The 20,249-nt window shown below is 41.0% G+C and overlaps 3 protein-coding genes across 8 annotated transcripts in view; all 3 read left to right on the plus strand.

Annotated features, from left to right (window-relative positions):
* Nucleotides 1-1,049, plus strand: part of afg2a (AAA ATPase AFG2A) — a 105,273-nt gene extending 104,224 nt beyond the window's left edge. The window contains exon 17 of the mRNA XM_077577350.1: nucleotides 15-1,049. Within this exon, the coding sequence (XP_077433476.1) occupies nucleotides 15-218 (204 nt within the window). The 3' untranslated portion in view covers nucleotides 219-1,049. The remainder of the gene's footprint in view (nucleotides 1-14) is intronic.
* A 1,633-nt stretch (nucleotides 1,050-2,682) lies between these two features.
* Nucleotides 2,683-7,744, plus strand: spry1 (sprouty homolog 1, antagonist of FGF signaling (Drosophila)). Its single transcript, XM_077578297.1, has 2 exons — nucleotides 2,683-3,297; nucleotides 5,062-7,744. Exon 2 carries the CDS (start codon nucleotides 5,117-5,119, stop codon nucleotides 6,146-6,148), a length of 1,032 nt encoding a protein of 343 aa, XP_077434423.1. The 5' UTR covers nucleotides 2,683-3,297; nucleotides 5,062-5,116; the 3' UTR covers nucleotides 6,149-7,744.
* A 415-nt stretch (nucleotides 7,745-8,159) lies between these two features.
* LOC144059307 (uncharacterized) overlaps nucleotides 8,160-20,249 on the plus strand; it is a 76,744-nt gene continuing 64,654 nt past the window's right edge. For 4 of the 6 annotated variants that reach the window (XR_013295624.1, XR_013295625.1, XR_013295627.1 and 1 more), the window contains exons 1-2: nucleotides 8,160-8,251; nucleotides 8,959-9,076. Coding sequence is in view for 2 of the 6 variants with exons in the window: in XM_077578298.1 (XP_077434424.1) it covers nucleotides 8,826-8,827; nucleotides 8,959-9,076 (120 nt within the window). In the remaining 4 variants the exon portion in view is untranslated. Of the gene's footprint in view, nucleotides 8,252-8,601; nucleotides 8,828-8,958; nucleotides 9,077-20,249 lie in introns of those variants that run through there. The other 2 variants (XM_077578298.1, XM_077578299.1) reach the window with 2 other exon arrangements.

Consider the following 20,249-nt stretch of genomic DNA (forward strand, 5'->3'; position numbering starts at 1 on the left):
GCTTCCTGCCCCAGATAACAGCAGTATGCCGAGAGGCCGCCCTGCTGGCCCTGCAGGAGGACATGAAAGCCGAGCACGTGGACGCCAGGCACTTCCAGAGCGCCCTCGCCGCCGTGAGGCCGCGCGTCCCCGACTCCCTGGTCCAGTCCTACGTCGCCTACCAGCAGCGGAGCGCCAACGCCTTCGTCACCCCGCCTTCTTTTCTGCCCCCCCTTTGATGTCTATTTTTTTTTTTTTGCTTGCCATCATTTGCTGGCTCCAAGTCGTCCCATCATGTAAACGACATCATCCAGCAGTCAAACATATGGTCACATCAACTATAAAAATTCCATCATCATGGATTATTTAACGTTCAATAATCACGGTAAAATGGTAATATGGGCTGCTTTTTATATAGCCTCACATTTACCCATTCACACACTTGTTCATACACCAGTGGTCGGCGCTGCCCAACAAAATATTATCAAAAATATTTTTTAATAAACAAGGGCATATAAACAAATAAGTATTTTTCACCGTTTGTAAAAAAAAAAATAAACACTTTTTTTTTTTTTTAATTAAAATGTCAATTTTTTTTAAATCTTATATTGTCTTAGTTGGGAGACAACCACTGAGCCATGCCGCCCTTGGCCTCTCTGAAATGAAAATGCATCGCCTATTTATATTGAAAGCAACATTGCAATAAATGGATTTTGTGTTTTTGGTTGTGTCTTCTCTTGGGGAGTTGGGGGGTTAAATATGTTTATATAAACAGTACATATAATTTTGCTCAGGGCGTTTTTTGGTTTGTTTTTTAACTAGAAAAAATTATATGGGCATAATCCTCGCATATCCAAAATCTTGGTTTTCAAATTGAAATAAAAAAGAGAAACGGACGTTAATAATGCAGTGAGATGACTTATTTTTTATTTTCTACATGGGCATTGTGAAAAACTAAAGTCATGTACACATTTTTGGAGCTTGTAATGAGTCAGATTCTTATATTTATTTATTTTTAAATCTCAAATGCATGGATTTTTATAACAACATTTTGACTATATTTTTAAAATTGAGAAATCAATAAATGGATGCAAAATAAAATCTTAAACATCTATATTGTGTACTTCCTATGAAATATCTATGCATGTATTTAAATTTAAGAAAAAGAGAGAGAGACAATCAATGTCCTATGAGACGAAGCCATCTGCCTCTTGCGACTGACGCTTTCCTCCGCGGTCCTCCATTTTGTGTCCAGTCCGTCCAGGTCGCCCTAATGGCGACGCTGGCGGCCATCTGTCGCTTTCTAAAGCAGCAACAGCAACTCCCATCAGTCACTAAACCTGCTCAAAACTCTCAGCAACTCTTTAAGTATTCTTTTTATGACTGTCTCTATGTGTTGTGTCGAGGTCGAGCAGCATACGGGAGGGAGGCCCCTTCTTCCCTCCCGTATGGATTGTTCCATTTGAATGGCCTCCCCATTGACTTTGTATTGAACTTCCCCTTTTCTCATGGATCCGGATGTAGCGCATCCGCGACACCAATCAAAGCAGTCAGTCGGGGACACGGGTGGGGGAGGGGCTGAGCGGAGTGGCGGGCGCGGGGGGGGGTGAAGTGGGGTGGGGGCTTTTCCTACTCACCCCTCCCCCGCGCTTCTTGTTTTTTTAAGGTGGACCGGAACTGATGTGAGTTGCAGCAGGCATTCCGCTGGGATACAGAACGTTCATATTGTACACGTGTGCAAAACTAGAATCATAATAATAATGATGTGTCAAACAGGTACACCTGCATAATATTCAAATAAAATAATATTCTTAAGGATGTGTCATTTTTCAAGGTGTTTAATAAAAAATCTACTTAAGTACAGTAATTAAAGTAGCATAGATAGTTTACACTTTCCATATTTAAACTATAGACATTGTTTTATTTACTCACTTTATTTTTATTGTTGTTTTCAATGTATTTTATTTGTAATTAGTCTACGCATTCAATGTATGTACAATTGAAATATATATTTTTTAATTTGTAGGCCTTCGATTCACTCTTAATTGGTAACGTCTTGTGAAATTAATAAATTATTGAGTTTTTACCTGATTTTTTAAAGTGTTTCTTTATTTAGAATATATTTTTCCATGATTATTTTCAAATTAATAAACGCTTTTCATTGTAAATATAAAAATGTGTAGTAATCAATGATTCAATAATTATAAAAAGGAACCCAATATAAATATTTCATCTTAATGAATTATGTCCACTTTTGTCTTTTTTTCTCCAAAAATATTTAATTTGTAATTTATTTGTGTTTTTAAGAATTGATGTAAAAAATATATATATATATATATATAATAATGTTTTCTATTTGAATTTACTACTAATTAATACAAATTAAACATTTGTTTAAGTGACAAACTGGATGTTGTTTGATTCAAACTGACCTCATGTAAATGCGAATGTTGAGTAATGGTGATTCCGCATGGGTCACTTAGCAACATGTTTTCACAACATGTTCTAGTACAGTAAGTTCCCCTGATGAGTCTTTCTTACCAAAAAATGACAAAAGCACCGAGAATGGGCCGTAAAAAAAAAAATAGAAAAGAAAACGTGTTGCGTCACAGTGCGTCACTTGATTATTCACCAAAGCCACAAGAGCGGAAACGCTCCGGTCCACCTTAACGGCTTCAGCACATCTGCCCAATGAATCAGGAGCGGATGCGATGTATCCTTTTTCAGGGGCCTCAATGGCCAGTGGGAGGTGCCTTGTGCTGCAGCAAACACTGCGGGGCCCCCCCGGCCTCATTCATTCAGAGCTCACAGGCCCGCCAAGCACCAAGCAAGCAAGCAAACGAGCAGGGAAGAAGGGAGGCGAGCCAAAGCCAGCCTTGACGCCTCAGAGCGCCCGTACGCCGCAGGAGCACCCGCTTTGGACCTAACTCCCTTCGTCTTTTCGCCCATTTAACGCTCGCCCCCCACTTTTCTCCACTTTGCGCTCACTTCTCTCACACTTCCACGCACGGACTCCGACTCGGCTCGGTCCTGGCCGGAGATCGGCCTGCCTCTCGTCCGTGTAAAAAGTGCGCAGCTGTGCATGTGTGCAGAGGGGCTTTTGGATGTACTCGCTTTTTTTTCTCTCTTTCTTTACGCACGGGAACTTGACGTAAAAACAAGGGAATTAACGCCGCAAACGGGATACACGCACTTGGATTAGCAGGCTGTGAATATTCCGCGTTCGATTTGCGTGGGGGACAACACGCTTCTTTTCTGGATGGACTCTCGGTAGGCTGCCTGCTTGATGGATTCGAACCCATGGACGCTTGCATATAGGTAAATAACAGTTTTAAAGTTATTTTCACGCAATTTTGCGCCGCACCTTCGGGGTTAGCGCACTTTTTAAAACACTTTTGCAGCACTTTTAAGCCTCCCGCGCGGGCTTTGATGGGTTTAAAAGCGCACAAAGTCGATGTTGAAGGGAGTTTTTTTCCTCCTTGGTGGAGGTTCCACGCGTGCATGCATGCGTCCTTCGGTGGCTGTTGCCTGAACACAAACACCCCTCCCCCCCTCCTCCCTCCCCCAGAAACGGCGCTCGTTTTCATTCATAACTTTTCCTATTTGCATGCAACGCAGGCTTTAGGTGCAAATTTACTTCGTTAATGTTTGACAAAAACGCTCAATGCGCACGCGCAGATTGACGCCAGGTGTCCAAAAATTGTCATAAAAGTTTGTTTGAAATGAGCAAAAAAAAAAAAGTGCGTGTCGTTGATTCGTGGGGGAAAATAAGGAGCGTGGGCCATGGAGAGTATGTAAAATTGTCAAAGTTGTTTGGGAGGAAAATACACATGATAATGAATAACAAATACTTGCTGGTATTTTTGGTGGTTTTATCTTTTAAAAAGTTGTTTAAACGGCGTTTTAAGCGACCAGTGACATTTTCAAAGTGTTTTTCACAACTCACTTTGACCTTGAGGCCTTTTGTTGTTGTTGTTTTTTCTTCACCATTTCCTTCAAAAGCCTTTTCCCCCCTACTTTCCAGTGGGGGTGCGTGCGAGAATACTAAGCGAGGCGGCTCATTTAGTCGCTGTCCTCATTTCGTGGCCGCGCTTGCATTTAAATGTTAACTAGTCATAGAGATGTAAATGAGCGAGGGGAAGTGTTTGCTAGCGGGCCCCCGGTGGACTTTTTGCAATGCGTGCGTATTGGGGTGAGGATGGGGGGGGGGTTATTAGAGGGTAGAGTAGTCTTGTTAGTCGATTTCTGGTGAACGACAATTTCCCACAAGGGAAATCGGCTGTTGTCGCCACAATGAAAACGACACAATGCTGAACGACTAATGTTAAATCAAAGAGGTCACAATTTCAGTGCGGCCTGAACTGAAATCTTGAAATAACGAGCTAAAGAAATGTATTTTTTTTTACTATTATCACTACATAAGTCGTTTTAATAAGCAGGAGTGAGTGTAATAGTGTTTTTTTTTTTTTTTTTTTTTATAGTAGCTGCACCCTTTTTGGGCCCTCAAGGACACCATAGAAAGCATAGAAATTGCAATACAAAGTGAGTGCTGATAAGGGTACGGTACACTTGTATTTTTTTTCTCCAAAAAGCAAAAAAAAAAAATCAGAGGTAGAACTGAATGATGTGTGGGATGTAGCCGATTTTAGCAGAGGTGGTCAAAAGTAACCCAATTATGGATCAAAAATGGACCGATCCACTTTATGGGTCAATTTGACCCAACTTTGAGTCAAGAAATTGTTCTTTTTAATGTAAAACAACTCAAAAATATTGGTCAGATCATTTACTTGGGTCAAAATTGACCCAAATAAATGATCTGATTTTGACCCAAGTAAATGATCTGACCAATATTTTTGAGTTGTTTTACACTGAAAGACCCATTTCTTGACTGGAAGTAGGGTCAAATCGACCCAAATAGAGGATCGATCCATTTTTGACCCATAGTTAGGTTATTTTTGATCCATAGTTAGGTTATTTTTGACCCAACTGTTTTTTGGTCAAAATATGACTTAATGGTTAAAAGATACTCAAGCATTTGACTACGACTTAACCCTAACTGACCAACTCCTCCCGTTTGCGCAGGTTTTCCGATGCATGCCAGGTCCACGGTGAATGTCGGAAGTGGTGATCCCCCCAGATGGAGCTCCAAAGTCAACATGGCCCCGGCGGTTCATTAGTGGTGATCCAGCAGCCTTCCCTCGAGAGCCGCCAGAGGTCGGATTACGAGCGGGAGTTCCAGCATGCAGCCATCCTCTCCCTGGACCAGATCAAGGCCATCCGCTCCAGCAACGAGTACACGGAGGGGCCGTCGGTGGCGCGCCGCCCGCCCGTGCCCCGCATGCCGCCGCGGCCGCACGACAAGCAGGAGAGGACTCACGAGGTCATCCTGGTCAATGTGAACAACAACTATGAGCACCGGCCGTCCGCAGGGGTGGTGGTGGGCGGCCACCATTGGGGCGGCGGCGGTGGGGTCCGGGTGCCGGTTCTGAGCCGCTCTACCAGCACGGGGAGCGCCGCCAGCTCGGGGAGCAACAGCAGCGCCTCCTCCGAGCAGGGACTCCTGGCGCGCTCGCCGCCCGCCAGACTCAACTCGCGGCCCGTTCGGACTCAGCCCAAAGCCAAAGGGCCGGTAGCGGGCCCCAACTCGGGTCCCCACTTGCACCAGGGGCCGCTCAAGGGCAAATCGGACTTCTCGGGCCCGGCCAAAGGGGCGGCGCCGCCCCCCTCCGCCGCCGGCCACCAATTCATCTGCGAACGTTGCGGCAAATGCAAGTGCGGCGAGTGCACGGCCCCCCGCAGCTTGCCCTCGTGCCTGGCGTGCAACGGCCAGTGCCTTTGCTCGGCGGAGAGCGCGCTGGAGCACGGCACGTGCATGTGCCTGGTCAAGGGCATCTTCTACCACTGCTCCAACGACGACGAGGGGGACTCGTGCGCCGACCACCCCTGCTCGCCCTCGCACTCGCACTGCTGCTCGCGCTTCCTGTGCATGGGATTAATGTCGGTACTCTTCCCCTGCCTGCTGTGCTACCCGCCGGTCAAGGGCTGCCTGAAGGCTTGCCAGGGATGCTACGACCGGGTGCGGAGGCCCGGCTGCCGGTGCAAAAACTCCAACACTGTGTACTGCAAACTGGAGAGCTGGGCCCCGCAGAACCAGGAGAAACCCTCCTGATCGCCCCCCCCCCCCTTCCCCCCAACAACCACCACCACAGACAATGATGACAGAAAATCTAGCAAGCACCTCCCGCCCGTCTTCCCTCGAAGAAAAACCACTCGATTTGAAAAGTTATTTTTCTGGTTCAGGACCATGTTTTTATTTTACACACCAGTGTTTGCCTTAACCGCTCCTATGTCTTTCCTCGAGTCTCTTCTCCCATTTCTGTATCGTTTTACTTCCGTTTTTTTCCTGTGAAGGAGTGTCTTTTCAAAGCAGGGTTTCTGAAACTAATCCCCCCCCCGCCATTCACGCTCTCCTGCTAATATCAATTCAAAATGTACAATGCAAAAGAACACAACTCCAAATTGACATATGGGTTCGAGCCCAGAAATGGGACCCATGCTTGCCCTGTGACTGTCATTTTGGGAAATGCTGCTCATTTTTAGCATCATTTCTAGGGCTGGGTATCGATTTGAATTTTCTGAAATGATTCACAAGACTTCAGTTTGTGTCATTTTTTTCCCAATTTGATTCAATTCACTTCAATATTGATTAATTATGGAGCATCAATTCTTCTTAAATGTCAAGGACATGATAAAAACTCCACAAATATAAATTCCAAAGTCAATTTTGCGGAGGCAGTAATTGGTCAAATGATTTAGTTTGTCAAAGAAAGTAACACGTGAACAGTAAATTTCAAGAAAACGGTAAGATTTTTAAAAAATGGCCTGCAATTCAAATATTTTTTTTTTTCAGAATTTATGGGGAAAATGAAATTTGAATGACCGATTCATGGGTTTATGAATCGATGTTGGGCTCGAAAAGGAAAATCTATTAAATATCGATTTATTCAATAAAAAAAAACTTGGTCCCGGCAACTCAAACCAAACTAATGCAAAAGAATGCAACTCCAATTTGACATTTGGGGCCTGTCCCCTAAAAATGGGACCCATTCTATGCCCCTGATCCTCAGTTTGGAAAACCTTGCTTATTTTTCAACATGATTTCTCAAACTCAGCCCGCTGCCAATGTCTCCTCGGAACTATACAAAAATGTAATACAAAAGATCACAACTCCAATTTGACATTTAGGACCCATTCTTGGCCCCTGTGCCTCAGTTTGAGAAACCCTGCTTATTTTTAGGGCAATGATGTAGCTGTTACCTGCAGGTATCTTTTTTCTTTCTTTTTTTTTTGAATTACCGGTTGCTAGAAAACACTAAAAACCTCCTCCATGCTTATGTTGCATTAACACAAGCACATCCATCTCATAGTATTTGTTTTTCCTCTCGTCTCTCCACATGGAATGTGTTTCTCTTCCCTCATGCTCCCATTTATTTTGTGTACATTGTATGCTCAAAAAAGAGGCCTTCTGGCTATTTTGGTTAAGAAAATCTGTTCAAATTGTTTTTGTTGTTGTACAAAAATATTTATTATGTGAAGCTCTATTATTTTATGATATTTATTGCAAGAGACAGTCTTAAAATTTTACTCATGTCAATATAACAAAAATATCAAATACTTACTGAGAAAAAAAAATTAAAAGGGTGGCACAAAAGAAAACTATGTTAACTTTAATGCAGAAAATATATTAATTAATGAAAACAAACAAGCACGTGTCTGGCTTTTTTTTTTTTCTTCCTGAATGTGTGTTGGTGGAATTTTTGGCTTTATGAATGTGACGTTGACATCACACGAAGATCACACTGCACTCCCAACAGGAAGTTGCTCAACAAGTCACCGCAAGACCCTCGCAATCAGATTCCCAAACTTCCAGGCACTCTCCATATTGCACGTGTGTGCGCATGTGACCATCACCAGGCCACCTGTTCAAAGATAATAAAACCGGCGGCCATCAATGGCGAGCTTTTATGGCGTAGTTCCTGCACTTAAGGGCAGATCCAACCTCACCCTCTTCCTTTCCTTTTCCCCCCTACCCTTGTCTTACTCTTTTTGTGTGTGTGTGTGTCAGGGGAATTTATCACTTGGGAAGTCTGTTGACCCCCCCCCCCTTCCACCTCCCCATGCCCCCCCAGCAGATGAGGTCATCACTTTGAAATGTCAGTTGGACAAACCAGGAAGTCCTAAGATGCGTCGTAAAAGTTTAGCAGATAAAAAGGTAAACAAAAGGGCACAAAACGAGCTATCAGTTTACATACAGTCTCAGTGAGTGTTTTGACTTTGTCAGCACTTTAGGTGGGACAAGCACGTTTGAGAAAAATGAGAGGTACAATTGAGTAAAAACTTTTTAAAGTAAGTTCAAATACGAGAAAATGCTTGCTGCTAAGAAGTGTTTGGCTAGTTGATGACTAAATTATGGTGAGACAAGACAAAAAAAAACGATGTTTATAAAATGTATCCTCTCAAACGATTTGTTTGTATTTTTAGGCATGCAATGTTTGGGCAGCTAATCCTTGGGTCCTCTGTGGCTTGTGACATCACAGCAAGAGTTACAAATGAAAAAAAAACCTTAAATATAAGTTAAAATACAAGCAAATGGTTGCTGCTACGAAGTGTTTGACTATTTGATGACTAAATCATGACGAGACAAGAAAAAAACTATGTTTATAAAGTGCATGCTGTACAAAAAAATATTTTTATTTTTAGGCAGGTAATGTTTAGGCAGCTAATCCTTGGGTCCTCTATGGCTTGTGACATCGCAGCAAGAAAAACAATTGGGGAAAAAAACTTTAATGTAAGTTCAAATACAAGCAAATAGTTGCTGATAAGAAGTGTTTTACTATTTAATCACTAAATTATGGCGAGACAAGAAAAAAAACGATGTTTATAAAGTGCATGCTGTACAAAATATATTTGTATTTTTAGGCAGGTAATGTTTGGGCAGCTAATCCTTGGGTCCTCTTTGGCTTGTGACAGCACAGCAAGTGAGAGAAGGGAGGACCATGACTACCCTGGCGCAGATTTTAAAAGTTACCAACATAAGGTGAGTTAGTTTTCCTACAGAGGTATAGAATCCGTTTTCCTGGTGTGTTTTTTGCAAAGTTTAGACCTCATGACACATAGCTATATTCTCAACTGTTACTTGTTAGCATTAGCCGCACACTGTTAAATGGGCTATTATGACTGATCACTCAAATCAGAAAATTCTGATTCAGCATTCTTTACCCCTAGGTGATATTGTGAGCCGTTGTGGGCTTTTTGATGGTTCTGACCAATCCCATATCAAAATAAAATACTGCCCACGGGTTATAACAGCCAATTTGCGTCTCAATTCATAGTCACAGTCCAAGTAAATAAAAAATACCATTTCACTGTCAATGACATCAAATACCCATTTTGCTAACTTGTCATGTATCACCAGCCAAAAACGTCCTTGAGGTGTGAGGTGTGTTGAGAAAATAGTTTTTGCAAAGTTTAGACCTCATGACACTTATGTAGTTATATTCACAATTGTTAGCATTAGCCGCACACTGTTATATGGGCTATGATTGGTTGTCACTCAAAGCCGAAAATTCTGATTCGGCATTCTTTTTTAATGGTCAATTTGTATCTCAATTCGGGTTGTCAAATTTACAATATAAATACTCATGCTGAGTACATATTTCTATAAAATCTACTTAAGTACATTACCAAAGTGTGACTGTACTGTCTGTACTTTGTTACTTCTTACCACTATCCACAAAAATAAAAGCCTATTTATTGCCTTAGATTTTTGCAAAATATTCGAATGACCCATGAAGAAGGCTCCCCATCCCGACCAAATGTGTTTTTGTGAGGGGTGGGGGTGGAATGTACCTTTTGTTGGCTTAGGAGTGGATTAGTGATTTGTCAGTTTCCTGTCGTCTTTCAGTGCGACGCAACTCGAGAGCCATTTGGCTTCCTCGCATGATGGCAAACAATAGGAGCCCCCCCCCCCCCCTATATGCTTGTAGTGACAGCGTGTTTACTTGATGTTTTCCAGCCAAAGCCAAATAAGGAAGAGATTGGCTTCCTTGGCTATGGAGGCTGAACTAGCTTTTCAACCATTTCCCCCCCATCAGGAGACATTTTGGTGTTTAGAAAATCCTTAAGTAAATTCAACAAAAATATGACGCAGATCGCATATTATGAGTATGTGTAATGATCGCATGGTAATAGGTTGGCTTATAGTGATGTCTCGGCATTGAGAAAGACACTTTTTTTTTTAAAGGATGATTTAGTTAATATTTAATTATATAATTGGACATGCACATTTTAGTGTGTATATTTTGCATTTTATTTATTTTTTTAAGAATATATATTTAGAGTCAAATGGAAAGCACTTTTAAAAATATTGGTTTAAAAGTGTATTTGATTATTTATAGTGTTTTTTGTTTTTTAAATAGTGATTTATATAGTTGTTTATTTATTTATTTTCTCCTGCTTTGTGTCTTAATTCCAATCAATGCAACTTCCAGGGAGTCCTGCGACAATTTGTAAAATATTTTAGATTTTAGTAAAATTTTATGGCTTTTCTAATGTTTTTATACAATACAATATAATGGATAATGACATCTACTATAAGATTAATGTATTTATTTATTTATTTATCCCTTTCTAAAACAATTTCTATTTTTAAAACATTTTAAATTTTAATTGAAAGCCTTAATTTTAAGCATGTGCTTTTGAACAATTCGATTTCTTCTTCTTTTTCCTTTTCTTCTTCCTTTATTTTTTTTAAAATAGACACATGTATTTTTGGTGGTATATTCATAATTATGTATAACTTTCATTATTTTTCATTTTAATTTTGTTTTCCTTTTATTTCTGTCCAATTCCAATCAGTTCAGCTAAAACAATCAGCATCTGCAATGTTAACCGAAAGATGCATAATGATAAGTTCTGGTGGGGAATATAAAAAAAACATGATGCAACATCAATTAATTGTTGTGATACATGACGTGCATGAAAAATGTGTTTCCATTTGCTCCTCAACACGCGCACATCCTACTCATGTGGTGAGTGAAGCTACTTTTGCTAAGTGAAATCTGAGTCACTATTAAGTAATCTGTCGGCGTAAACTGCGCAGCTTGTTTCAGGTTAAATTTAGCAGCTCCACACGCCCACGTCATTCTTCTTGGCATTATTATTTTTTTAACTACATGACTACCACGTGAGTCACGGAGGAACCTCCAAGCCGCACGTCCTACCGGGACAGTCCTTTTTTTTTTTTTTTCCAAGCCGGGGCATGGCTGGAGCAGAATGTTCTCTCCCAGTGGTCCTCCTCCACATTGCTGCTTCAGCTTTCCTCAAACTCCTCATATGGTTCATATTAACCCCCCCCCCCCCCCCCCTGCCTGCACTCCCCACACTCTTATAAATAGAAATAAGCAATCAGAGGAAGTGTAGGGATTTGGGCCTCTTCTGGACTCCCAACACGGTGACCCGCGCTCCAAAAGAAGCCACCTCTGGAGACGTTTGGGTTTTGGACGAACTGACGGCAGAAATGTTTGATGTGTTCAAAAACGCGTCCAACATCCACTCGGCCTCCGCAGGATAAAAATGACTTTAAAATAGTCCGGAAATCAGCACAGACTTGGATTGTGTCAATTTTTAAATGGTCTCACAAGGATTTTATAGAAACACATATTTTTTGGTAGGATTCTGAACAAAATGTAAAGCACTGCATGTCACGTGAAGTGCAGAGACAGGACCTAAATGCAGACAAGACAACGGAGTTGGGAAACAGTCTTTTATATACAGTATGCAAATACAAAGTAACAATAGAGAACAGGGCTGGATGCCGATGGCCTCGAAAAAACACTTCTTAAAAAAAATTTTTTTTTTAATTGTCTAATGAAAGTAATATCCCCAAAGACAATGTATTTTTTGGTCATTTTAGTAGATTTTTTTTGATTATTCAATAAAAAATAAAATACCTAAAACAAAAATCCCCACATTTTATTTCTGTATACCAGATTTTAGTATAATTTTTTATGAGGAAAATGTTTTTATTGTATGTAATATATTGGCAGATTAATCGATAATCTGTACTTTTTTCTACCAAAAATCTGCATCGGCCTAAAAAAATGCATTTTTAGTCGGGCCCTAATTTTAATAGCATTTGAATGAAAATGTTAAAACTCCCCACTAAACTTTTGGGATATTTTTGAGGAAGAGCCCTATGGAATTCAGATGTGGTTCCGGATAAAAGACACATTTAGTGCTGATCCAAAGTGGAGGATTGCCGTCATAAACTGAGTGCTTCCTGTTTGGATTGTCACCCAGCACCATCTTTTCTCCTCAGGAACCATAAAGGGCGGGCGGGTGTTTTATCAGGTGTCGAGGGCTATTCAAGATGGAGGTGTTTCATTGAGGCTGCTGGGTACACACCACAAACACCACCAACCGTTACACCCCCCCACCCAAGCACCCCACCGCCATTCTGTTTTTAGTGTCAAACCACACAGCCCTACAATTTCTTTTCCAAGCTTCCTTCCTGTCACTTTGAATGCCCTTATTTGGGCAAGGACAATCAACGTGCCTGATCACTGGATCCTGTTTCAACAAAGCAAATGGGCTCATTGATATTCCATGCGTCACTTCTGAAAAATCTGATTTTGCATTCGGTTTCAAAAACAAGGTGCGGATCGATCAAACTCTGATTAAAGATCATGTCTGTTTTCAAAGGGTGTTGCTGTTGCTATGTGGTCCTCAGAAAACACAAAAGGACAAAGATAGGATATAAAGTAGCCTGCTAATGTGAGCTAGCATTACCAGATAGGATCTAAACTAGCCTGCTAATGTTAGCCGGCATTAGCTATTGGCTCGACTTTCCCATTTAGTGTTGTATACACTCAGGCTGTCACTTTTATAGTAGTTTAGCCTGAATTTATCTAAGAAGAAATTGAACATTGAAAGACTGACTAATCCAAAGACTAGTTTGCAGCGAGCCATGACTTGGTGCTAACCATATGAACAAGAATATGTTCTGAATCGATTAGTTTGAAAAGAACCAGAGGCTGTTCACACTTGGATAACGACAACTAGCATTAGCTTTTAGATTGACTTTACTGTCGACCGCTTTATACCCTTGACAACCGTGAAATCCAAGGTTTAGGCTGTCAATTTTATTTTTGATTTAGCTTGTAGCATGTAACCTTGCCTCAATCCATCACTTATGTTAATGTATGTGACCAACTGGCTAGTCCAATGGCTAGCTTGTGACTGCCTATGACTCGAGGCTAACTGCAAGAACACGGATGTTTAAAATTAGCTGTGAGTTTGACTTTCCTTTCAAACACTGTAAGACAGACACTTTTATTGTGCTTTAGCTTGTAGCATGTAGTCCCACCACAATTTGTCTCTGATTGGCTAATCCAAAAGGCTTGCTCACGGCTAGCTACTACTCGTTGCTAACTCAGAGCATTCCAGGCCCCCGTTGCTTTTTCCCTCGATATGTGGCGGCCTGGAAAACAAAACCAGACTCAGGTAGGGCAACGGTGGTTGAATCCATCCAGTAAGAAGTAGAATTCCCAAAACTGCCCCCCCCCCCCCAAACCTCCCTTCCACTGGCTTTTTTGTGGAGGGGGAGATTAGACTTTGCATCCAGACAGATGGTTCCCGTCTGCTGGCTTTTTTCAATTCACTTCCTCCCCTCACAGACAGCCCTCCCCCTTGACTCCCCCCACCCCCCACCATCCCATTCCCCTCCTTTTGCGTCCCGCCAAGCCCCCCCCCCCCCCCCAACGGCTCCTCTGTTATGTGGCTGGAAATAATCTTTTATTGCCCAGTTGTTCGGAAGTGACCTCCTGCCCTTGATTAGATAGGGCCAAGTCCTACCACACTATTTGTTTGAGCGGGCCGGCTGACCCCCCCCACTCTCCCTCCAACTCACACACTCATCCATACACCCCCCCACCCCTACATCACCAGACCCATCTTTTCTCTACCCCCCTTACATCCCTCTCTCACTGCCTACTGATCCTGTATGAGGGGACAACAATGGGGGGCTTTAGTTCCGTCCGGCTCTTCTCGGCTGGGGGGCGATGGGATGGGGTTGGGTCAGAGGGTGGGGTGGCTTGCGGGTGGTGGGGCGTCACAAGGGACTTTCTTTTTCTCATTTGTCAAAACAGTCACTTCCCTGATTATCTAGGTTTTTTAAATTGTGTTTTTTTGAAGTTTGTAAAAAAAAAAATTAAGGACGGCAGATTTTTGTCGGATTTTGCAAGACTGACTTTGTCTTTGAATTTCATTCATTTTCATTCAATTCATTTATTTTTGGGGTTATTAAATAAAACAAAAAAAAAACTCTAAACACACAAAAATGTACATTTGGTTTTGGTACACTCAATTCTCAAAAGATTCTATATGAAATGTTGGGTATTAGACTTTGTAGAATACTGACATCTGCAATATAATTGTTGATTATTTAATTAAAATAACATCCCTAAACAAACACAATTTTGTTTTAGTAGATCAGAGCTAGATGCTATTCAGTGCTAACTATAAGAACACGGACATTTTCGATTTCTTTGTTTGAAACCAAAAGCTGTTCACACATGGCTAACGTGTTAGCTCCAATTTACTGTCCACCACTGTATTCGAAACTTGAATTATGGTTTGGCTTGTCACATGTAACCTGTGTCTCAATTCATCTCTGTCTAGAGTTGTTAAAAAACCGAAAAAAGGAATATTTGCACAATTTTACATCGCTTCCGCTAGCTACGCTGACCTTGTTGATGCTACTAAATACCAAAACAAGCTGTTGCTTCTTGAAAGGAAACTCTGGATTTACGAGCGCTCCTGCCAAACAAGTCCACACAGAATGTTTGTCCTCCGACATGCTACGTAAACTGTTTTTAAAGCTCAAGGGGTGATGAAGGAACGAAGCTTGTTGTTTGTGCCGTTGCCTTGCGAGGCTGTAAAGCCATAACAAGAAAAAAAAAAAACGGTGTCCTGTTTCACGTTGGGAGTGGGTTGTTGTCATGGGGTCAAGTTGTGTGTGAATAGGGTGAAAATAGACAGGAAGGCAACTCTGATTACCTCCATAAAGGAGGTCACCTCATGTCACTTTGGCTTCTGTTACTCTTCTACAGACGTAGCATCCGAGACAGCAGTTTACAAACTTTGCGTCGATTTACAAACTTTGCGACGATGGCCAAAATGGGTCGCAAAATAGTTTCTAGCATCTAGCATCTCTACCTTTTATTTGTGTCGCTATTCTGTAAAAAGATAAGGGAATGTTAATGAAAAGTTAAGGTAATGTAATGATATTCAGCTGTAAAATTGCCAGGCCCACTGTCTCCCAAGTTGGCGTCGGTGCCATTTGTGCAGAAACAGGATACTGGAAAATGGAGGTTTCACACTGTGGTCCTGTATTATAGAATTCACATTGCCTTTGAAGCACTCTGATATCAGAACATTTCGACTCCTGTCAGGATTTCTCTTTTTCAGAAATTCCGAGTAAAAGCTGAATGCTAAACGGAATGTTTATGAAGTAAATTGAAAGATAAATTATGTGAAAACGACAAAGTATTAATTGTAGTTGAAAGAACAATGAATACAAAGAACACTTGATCCCGGGAGGTGTGAATTTTTGAAGCAAGTTGAAATTTATATGGAAAAGTGTTATCTGAAAGTACCCTCCATTCATTTAGATGGAAACATGGAACTAATGATATCCAATGGAAAAATGCACCAAAAAATAAAAAGCACTCAATAGCGCCACCTAGGAATCAGAGGATAAATGCCCCGGAAGGCGTGGAATTTTTTAAGCAAGTTGAAATTTAAACGGTGTAATTTAAAAGTATTATGTGGGAGTTGTTTCATGGTAGAAAAATTTTGAGAATAAAAATCACATTAACATATGTAGCAGTCCCACTATTATTTGTGTCAGAAATGTTGACTTTTCTCCTCGTCTAATCTCGTCCGCCTCTGTTATCGGCCAAAAGCCAAAAATGTGCTGGACGACTTTGCCGCTGTAGCTTTTAATAATCACTTTAGTGTCTGTTTACATTACATGGACCAATACAGTAGATCAATCGTTGATGGGCTCTGCTCAGCACCCCCTCCGGGGTTTCCACATCTAGAACAGGAGTGGGGGGTCCAGAGCAGGAAGCTTAGGAGTTCCACCCCCTACCCACCAGCATCACCAAAGCACCTCCACACCCCTCCAGATCAAAGAGAAGGGACACAGAGGGGCTTATCTGTTGTTGATTTTAGGCTTACGCTCAAGCACGGGCTTCTAGAAATGTGTCAAGGAATTACAGGATTTGTGATCAGTGGAGCTTCATCCACGACCCCCACCCCTCACTCATCTTTTTATTTGTTATTAGAGTTCTTTGAACCTGGGGGTGTCTTTTGTCCATTGGAGGGGTTCTTTAGCAGCGAAAGTAGCGAGGAAGAGCACATAGGAAAAGGAATGGGTTGATAATAGAACGTAATGCAATGTTTTTTTTACCCATAAAAACTTTCTTTTTCCCGTGTTCCTTATGTTCGTACAAAGGTACCGACACGAAATAGGTAAGACGAAGGCGGCCCAGCATTTTCCTGGCCTTTGAGTTAGTTTGTGAGAGATGGTCAGGTGTGCTGTGGGAACGTATTCACTTTGAAATGATTTATTTCGAGTATTGTATCTATGCCAGCGACAAATAGTGATAGCAAGAACAGGCAATAAATGTGTATCGATACGAAGGGTGTCAGACAATTAAAATCTTTAATTGTAATTAATTGCATGACTTCAATAGTTAACTCACGATTAATTGCAAATTTTATATCTGTTCGAAATGTACAATAACTTTTTATACTCTTGTTAACAAAAGTGTGGAAAAAATAAAATAGAAATATGGCTGCATCTTTTAGTCATTGATACAGTAATTTTATAATAAATCATAAAATTAAAGGTAAAATTAAAAAGATGTACTGTATTGTAAAAAAAAAAAACCGAGTGTGATATTGATTTGTGTTGAGGTCCTTTTTCTGCCAATAGATGGCATAATTGCATTTGAAAGGCTCAGTGCACTTTTCTTTTCATATTAAGAGCTATCTATTCTTTAACATGAAGTAACTTGTGAAATTCTGCACATTTTTAAAATCGTAAAATACAAATTGACACCAGTCTCCACAAATATATGCATTATTATTACATTTATTACTGCTAAATTTTGACATGGACGTGTCTGCTGCGTTGTGACTGGAATTCCCCCAGTACAGGCTTTCCAAGTAAGAGGCGGTCATTAATCGCGTGTTAAACAAATTAGTGGCTTTAAAGGAACTTTAAATTAACTCAAAATTCATGCACTCATTTTGACACCCCTAATCTATCTATATCTTTATGTATGCAAAAGAATAATAGCTTTGTATTCAACTAAACAGGCACAGATTGCATACTGAAGTACATTTTGAGTTAATTGAGATGAAGTCATCACTATTTAACCTTGTGATGTTTTTTGTTTGGTGGTGCTCTGTGATATTTTCAAAAGTAAATGTAACTCAATAAACATTGGGAAACTCTGCTGTTAGGGGCCTTTCAACATGTGTAGGGCCCCAATGTACTGTAGTTTTGCCCGGGCTTAGAGTAAGTGTTGCTAGCTACTTTTCTAGTGATGTTTATCTATGCCAATATTAAATAAGACAGGCTTAAGAGCTGATAAGAATAGGCCTCTTGTTGTCGCCTGTAGCATTTTTTTTTTGGAGGGGGGTATGCATGTGTTCCAGGCAACCAGCTGCGGAGGAGTTGAAAGGAAAGCGTGCGGCCGCCCTGTGAATATCACACCATTAGTCAGGACGCATCAAAAGAGGAACACTTTGTTCGAACAAAGGAAAGTGCGAGCGCGCGAGCGAAAGCACCCAAAAAGAAAAAAAAAAGTGAAACCAGCTGTCCGCCAGCGCCTCGTCTTTACGACGAGGCCGAGACGCGTGCTCATAACCGTATCCGTGTTTGGCCACAATCAAACGCTCAATTGGCCTTTACAGGAACATCAGACAATCTGCGCCAAGGTATTTTTTTTCAGAGAGAGAGAGAGAGGAGGGGTCTTCTTTCTTGTATTCAGGCCTTTAAAATATATATGAAGTGTAGCGAGAGTAGACAACAAAGGGGCCCCTCTAATTCTTTCCTTTCCTGAGGGCCTGGAGTACACGTAGCGCCCACATCAAGCTTCCAGACTTCCTCCTCATGCGCCATACAGGTGCGACTTTAAAAGACCTCTCGTTCAAGGTCGCTTGGTCGCCTGCAGTGAAAAAAATCCCCTCTCTCTCTTTTTGCTGCTTTCCCCGCTCACCCAAGCCACTTTTCCATTTCCGGCTCTTTCCCCCCTCCTATTTTGTTGTGGAGTCAGGATTGGTTGCATCTGATACCAGCAGCACACTATCAACTAAGACGTGACTTTTGACCCCTGAGCTTTTTCTGAGTCTCATTTCAGAGTAGCTGCACACCAGCGATTCACACACTGTGCTTCCCTGGTTTGATATTTAAATGCGTGATTTATAGATATTTGGGGAGGGGGTGGTGATCACCACATTTGAGATCAAATACCTGTACTATACAAAAACTGGTCCTTGGGAGCTTTCTTTTGTACTCAGCTTCTGTACTGGAACTTATTAGAGTCCGTAGGTGCCACAAATGAACAAAGAGGGCGCTAGCAAGCCAATAAAAGCAAGAAGAAGAAGAAGGAGGAGGAAGATTTTATTTTTTTAAATTTGTTGTGATATATGTCAAGACGCCATCATTTTGACAATATATTTTTCTTAACAACTTAGTACAGTTAGTCATTTTACCCCTCCTGGCTACTGGTATTTTCTAATACTACTACTACTACAACATCATGCCGTCAAAATGTGGAATGATGAACATGAAAAGCCTTCAAAAACGCAAAACAAGCAAGTAATAGTTTTGTGTGTGTTAATGATAACTTTGTAAGGAGGCAGAATGAGAATCAGAATCAGAATTATTCTGCCTCCTTACAACTGGTGACCCCAATGTGATCCTATTTGTCAGCACTCCGGAATGCCGATTGGCTCACTAGTTCGCACTTGGCTTCCGGGATGCTTCGTGCAGAAGTTTGTGTGCTAGAACACAACCGAGGTGGCAAATTTAGGTCCAGAAAGTAAAAACCCTGCCACAGTTTGCCTTTAGCCCCTTGTGCTAGCTAGCAGGTAACCGAGCACCCGGGGAGCTAGCTAGGGTGCTCACTAGCTGGGGCTAAAGCCAAACTGTGCCGAGGTTTTTACTTTCTGGAGCTGGATTTGCCACCTCTGAAACACAAATAATGTCAGGAAAGTTTGTTAGCATTAACTAACTCGGTAACTAGATTTTTTTCTGTGAGACTCTCTAAAGTTGGTGCGCCAATGAGTAAAGGTGTGAACATGATATCTGCAACAACTATTACTACCACTACCACAACTACTCTCTCTAACTAGAATGGTGATGTCAGGTATTCTTTTGACTACATGATGTCATTTCCCCCTCCAATTCAGGTCGGAGATAAGTGTAAAATGATGTCACCTGATCAGGTGAGATTGTACTGGGTGTGTTGCTCTTTTGTTGACCCAATTAGGCCCATAAACTCATAAAATGTGGCTTGTATTCCTCAGGAAGTCTGCCTATTTAACACAGAGAGTTTATAGTCCCCCTATAAGTTGAGTAACAGGTCACGGAATGAACTGCATGCCTGAATTTGTGATTGTTAAGGTGTGACAGGATGTCTGAATGTACATTTACTCAGTTTTGGTTATTTGTTTAAACATCAAATGCATAAAGTTATCTTTTTAAAAGCAAGAGTAGACAGAGGAGATGCACAAGTATGAATATCTGATTTATGTATATAAATAAATGCTCTCAATCAAACATCATGTGTGACTTTACACACTGATGCTTTCATTTTGGCAAATTCTTAGACGTTAGATAACATTTTCCAAAATGATGGTCTTAATTATCTTTAAAAGTCATACTTCTAAAATTTGCTTTAAAAAATAGTCTGTAATCCGGTATCTTAAAATAAATCAAATAAATAAAAATCTTCAGAATTTGAGAATTTGTAATTCGTCTATAATCAGAACCTCTTAAAATGTTGTTCTCACTTCCAACACAAGCTGATTCCAATCAGAAGTTATTTATAGAACTACTCATTTTGCATGCATACGTGCATCATAAATGTGGTTGCAAAATTTCTCTTAGAGTTTATATTTGGTGAATGAGG

The sequence above is a fragment of the Vanacampus margaritifer genome, chromosome 10 (genome assembly GCF_051991255.1).
Source record: "Vanacampus margaritifer isolate UIUO_Vmar chromosome 10, RoL_Vmar_1.0, whole genome shotgun sequence".
NCBI classification, from domain to species: Eukaryota; Metazoa; Chordata; class Actinopteri; order Syngnathiformes; family Syngnathidae; genus Vanacampus; species Vanacampus margaritifer.

Excerpts from the sequence above, each read along its gene's own strand:
- spry1 (XM_077578297.1), top strand. The coding sequence starts at position 5,117 with ATGGAGCTCCAAAGTCAACATGGCCCCGGCGGTTCATTAGTGGTGATC.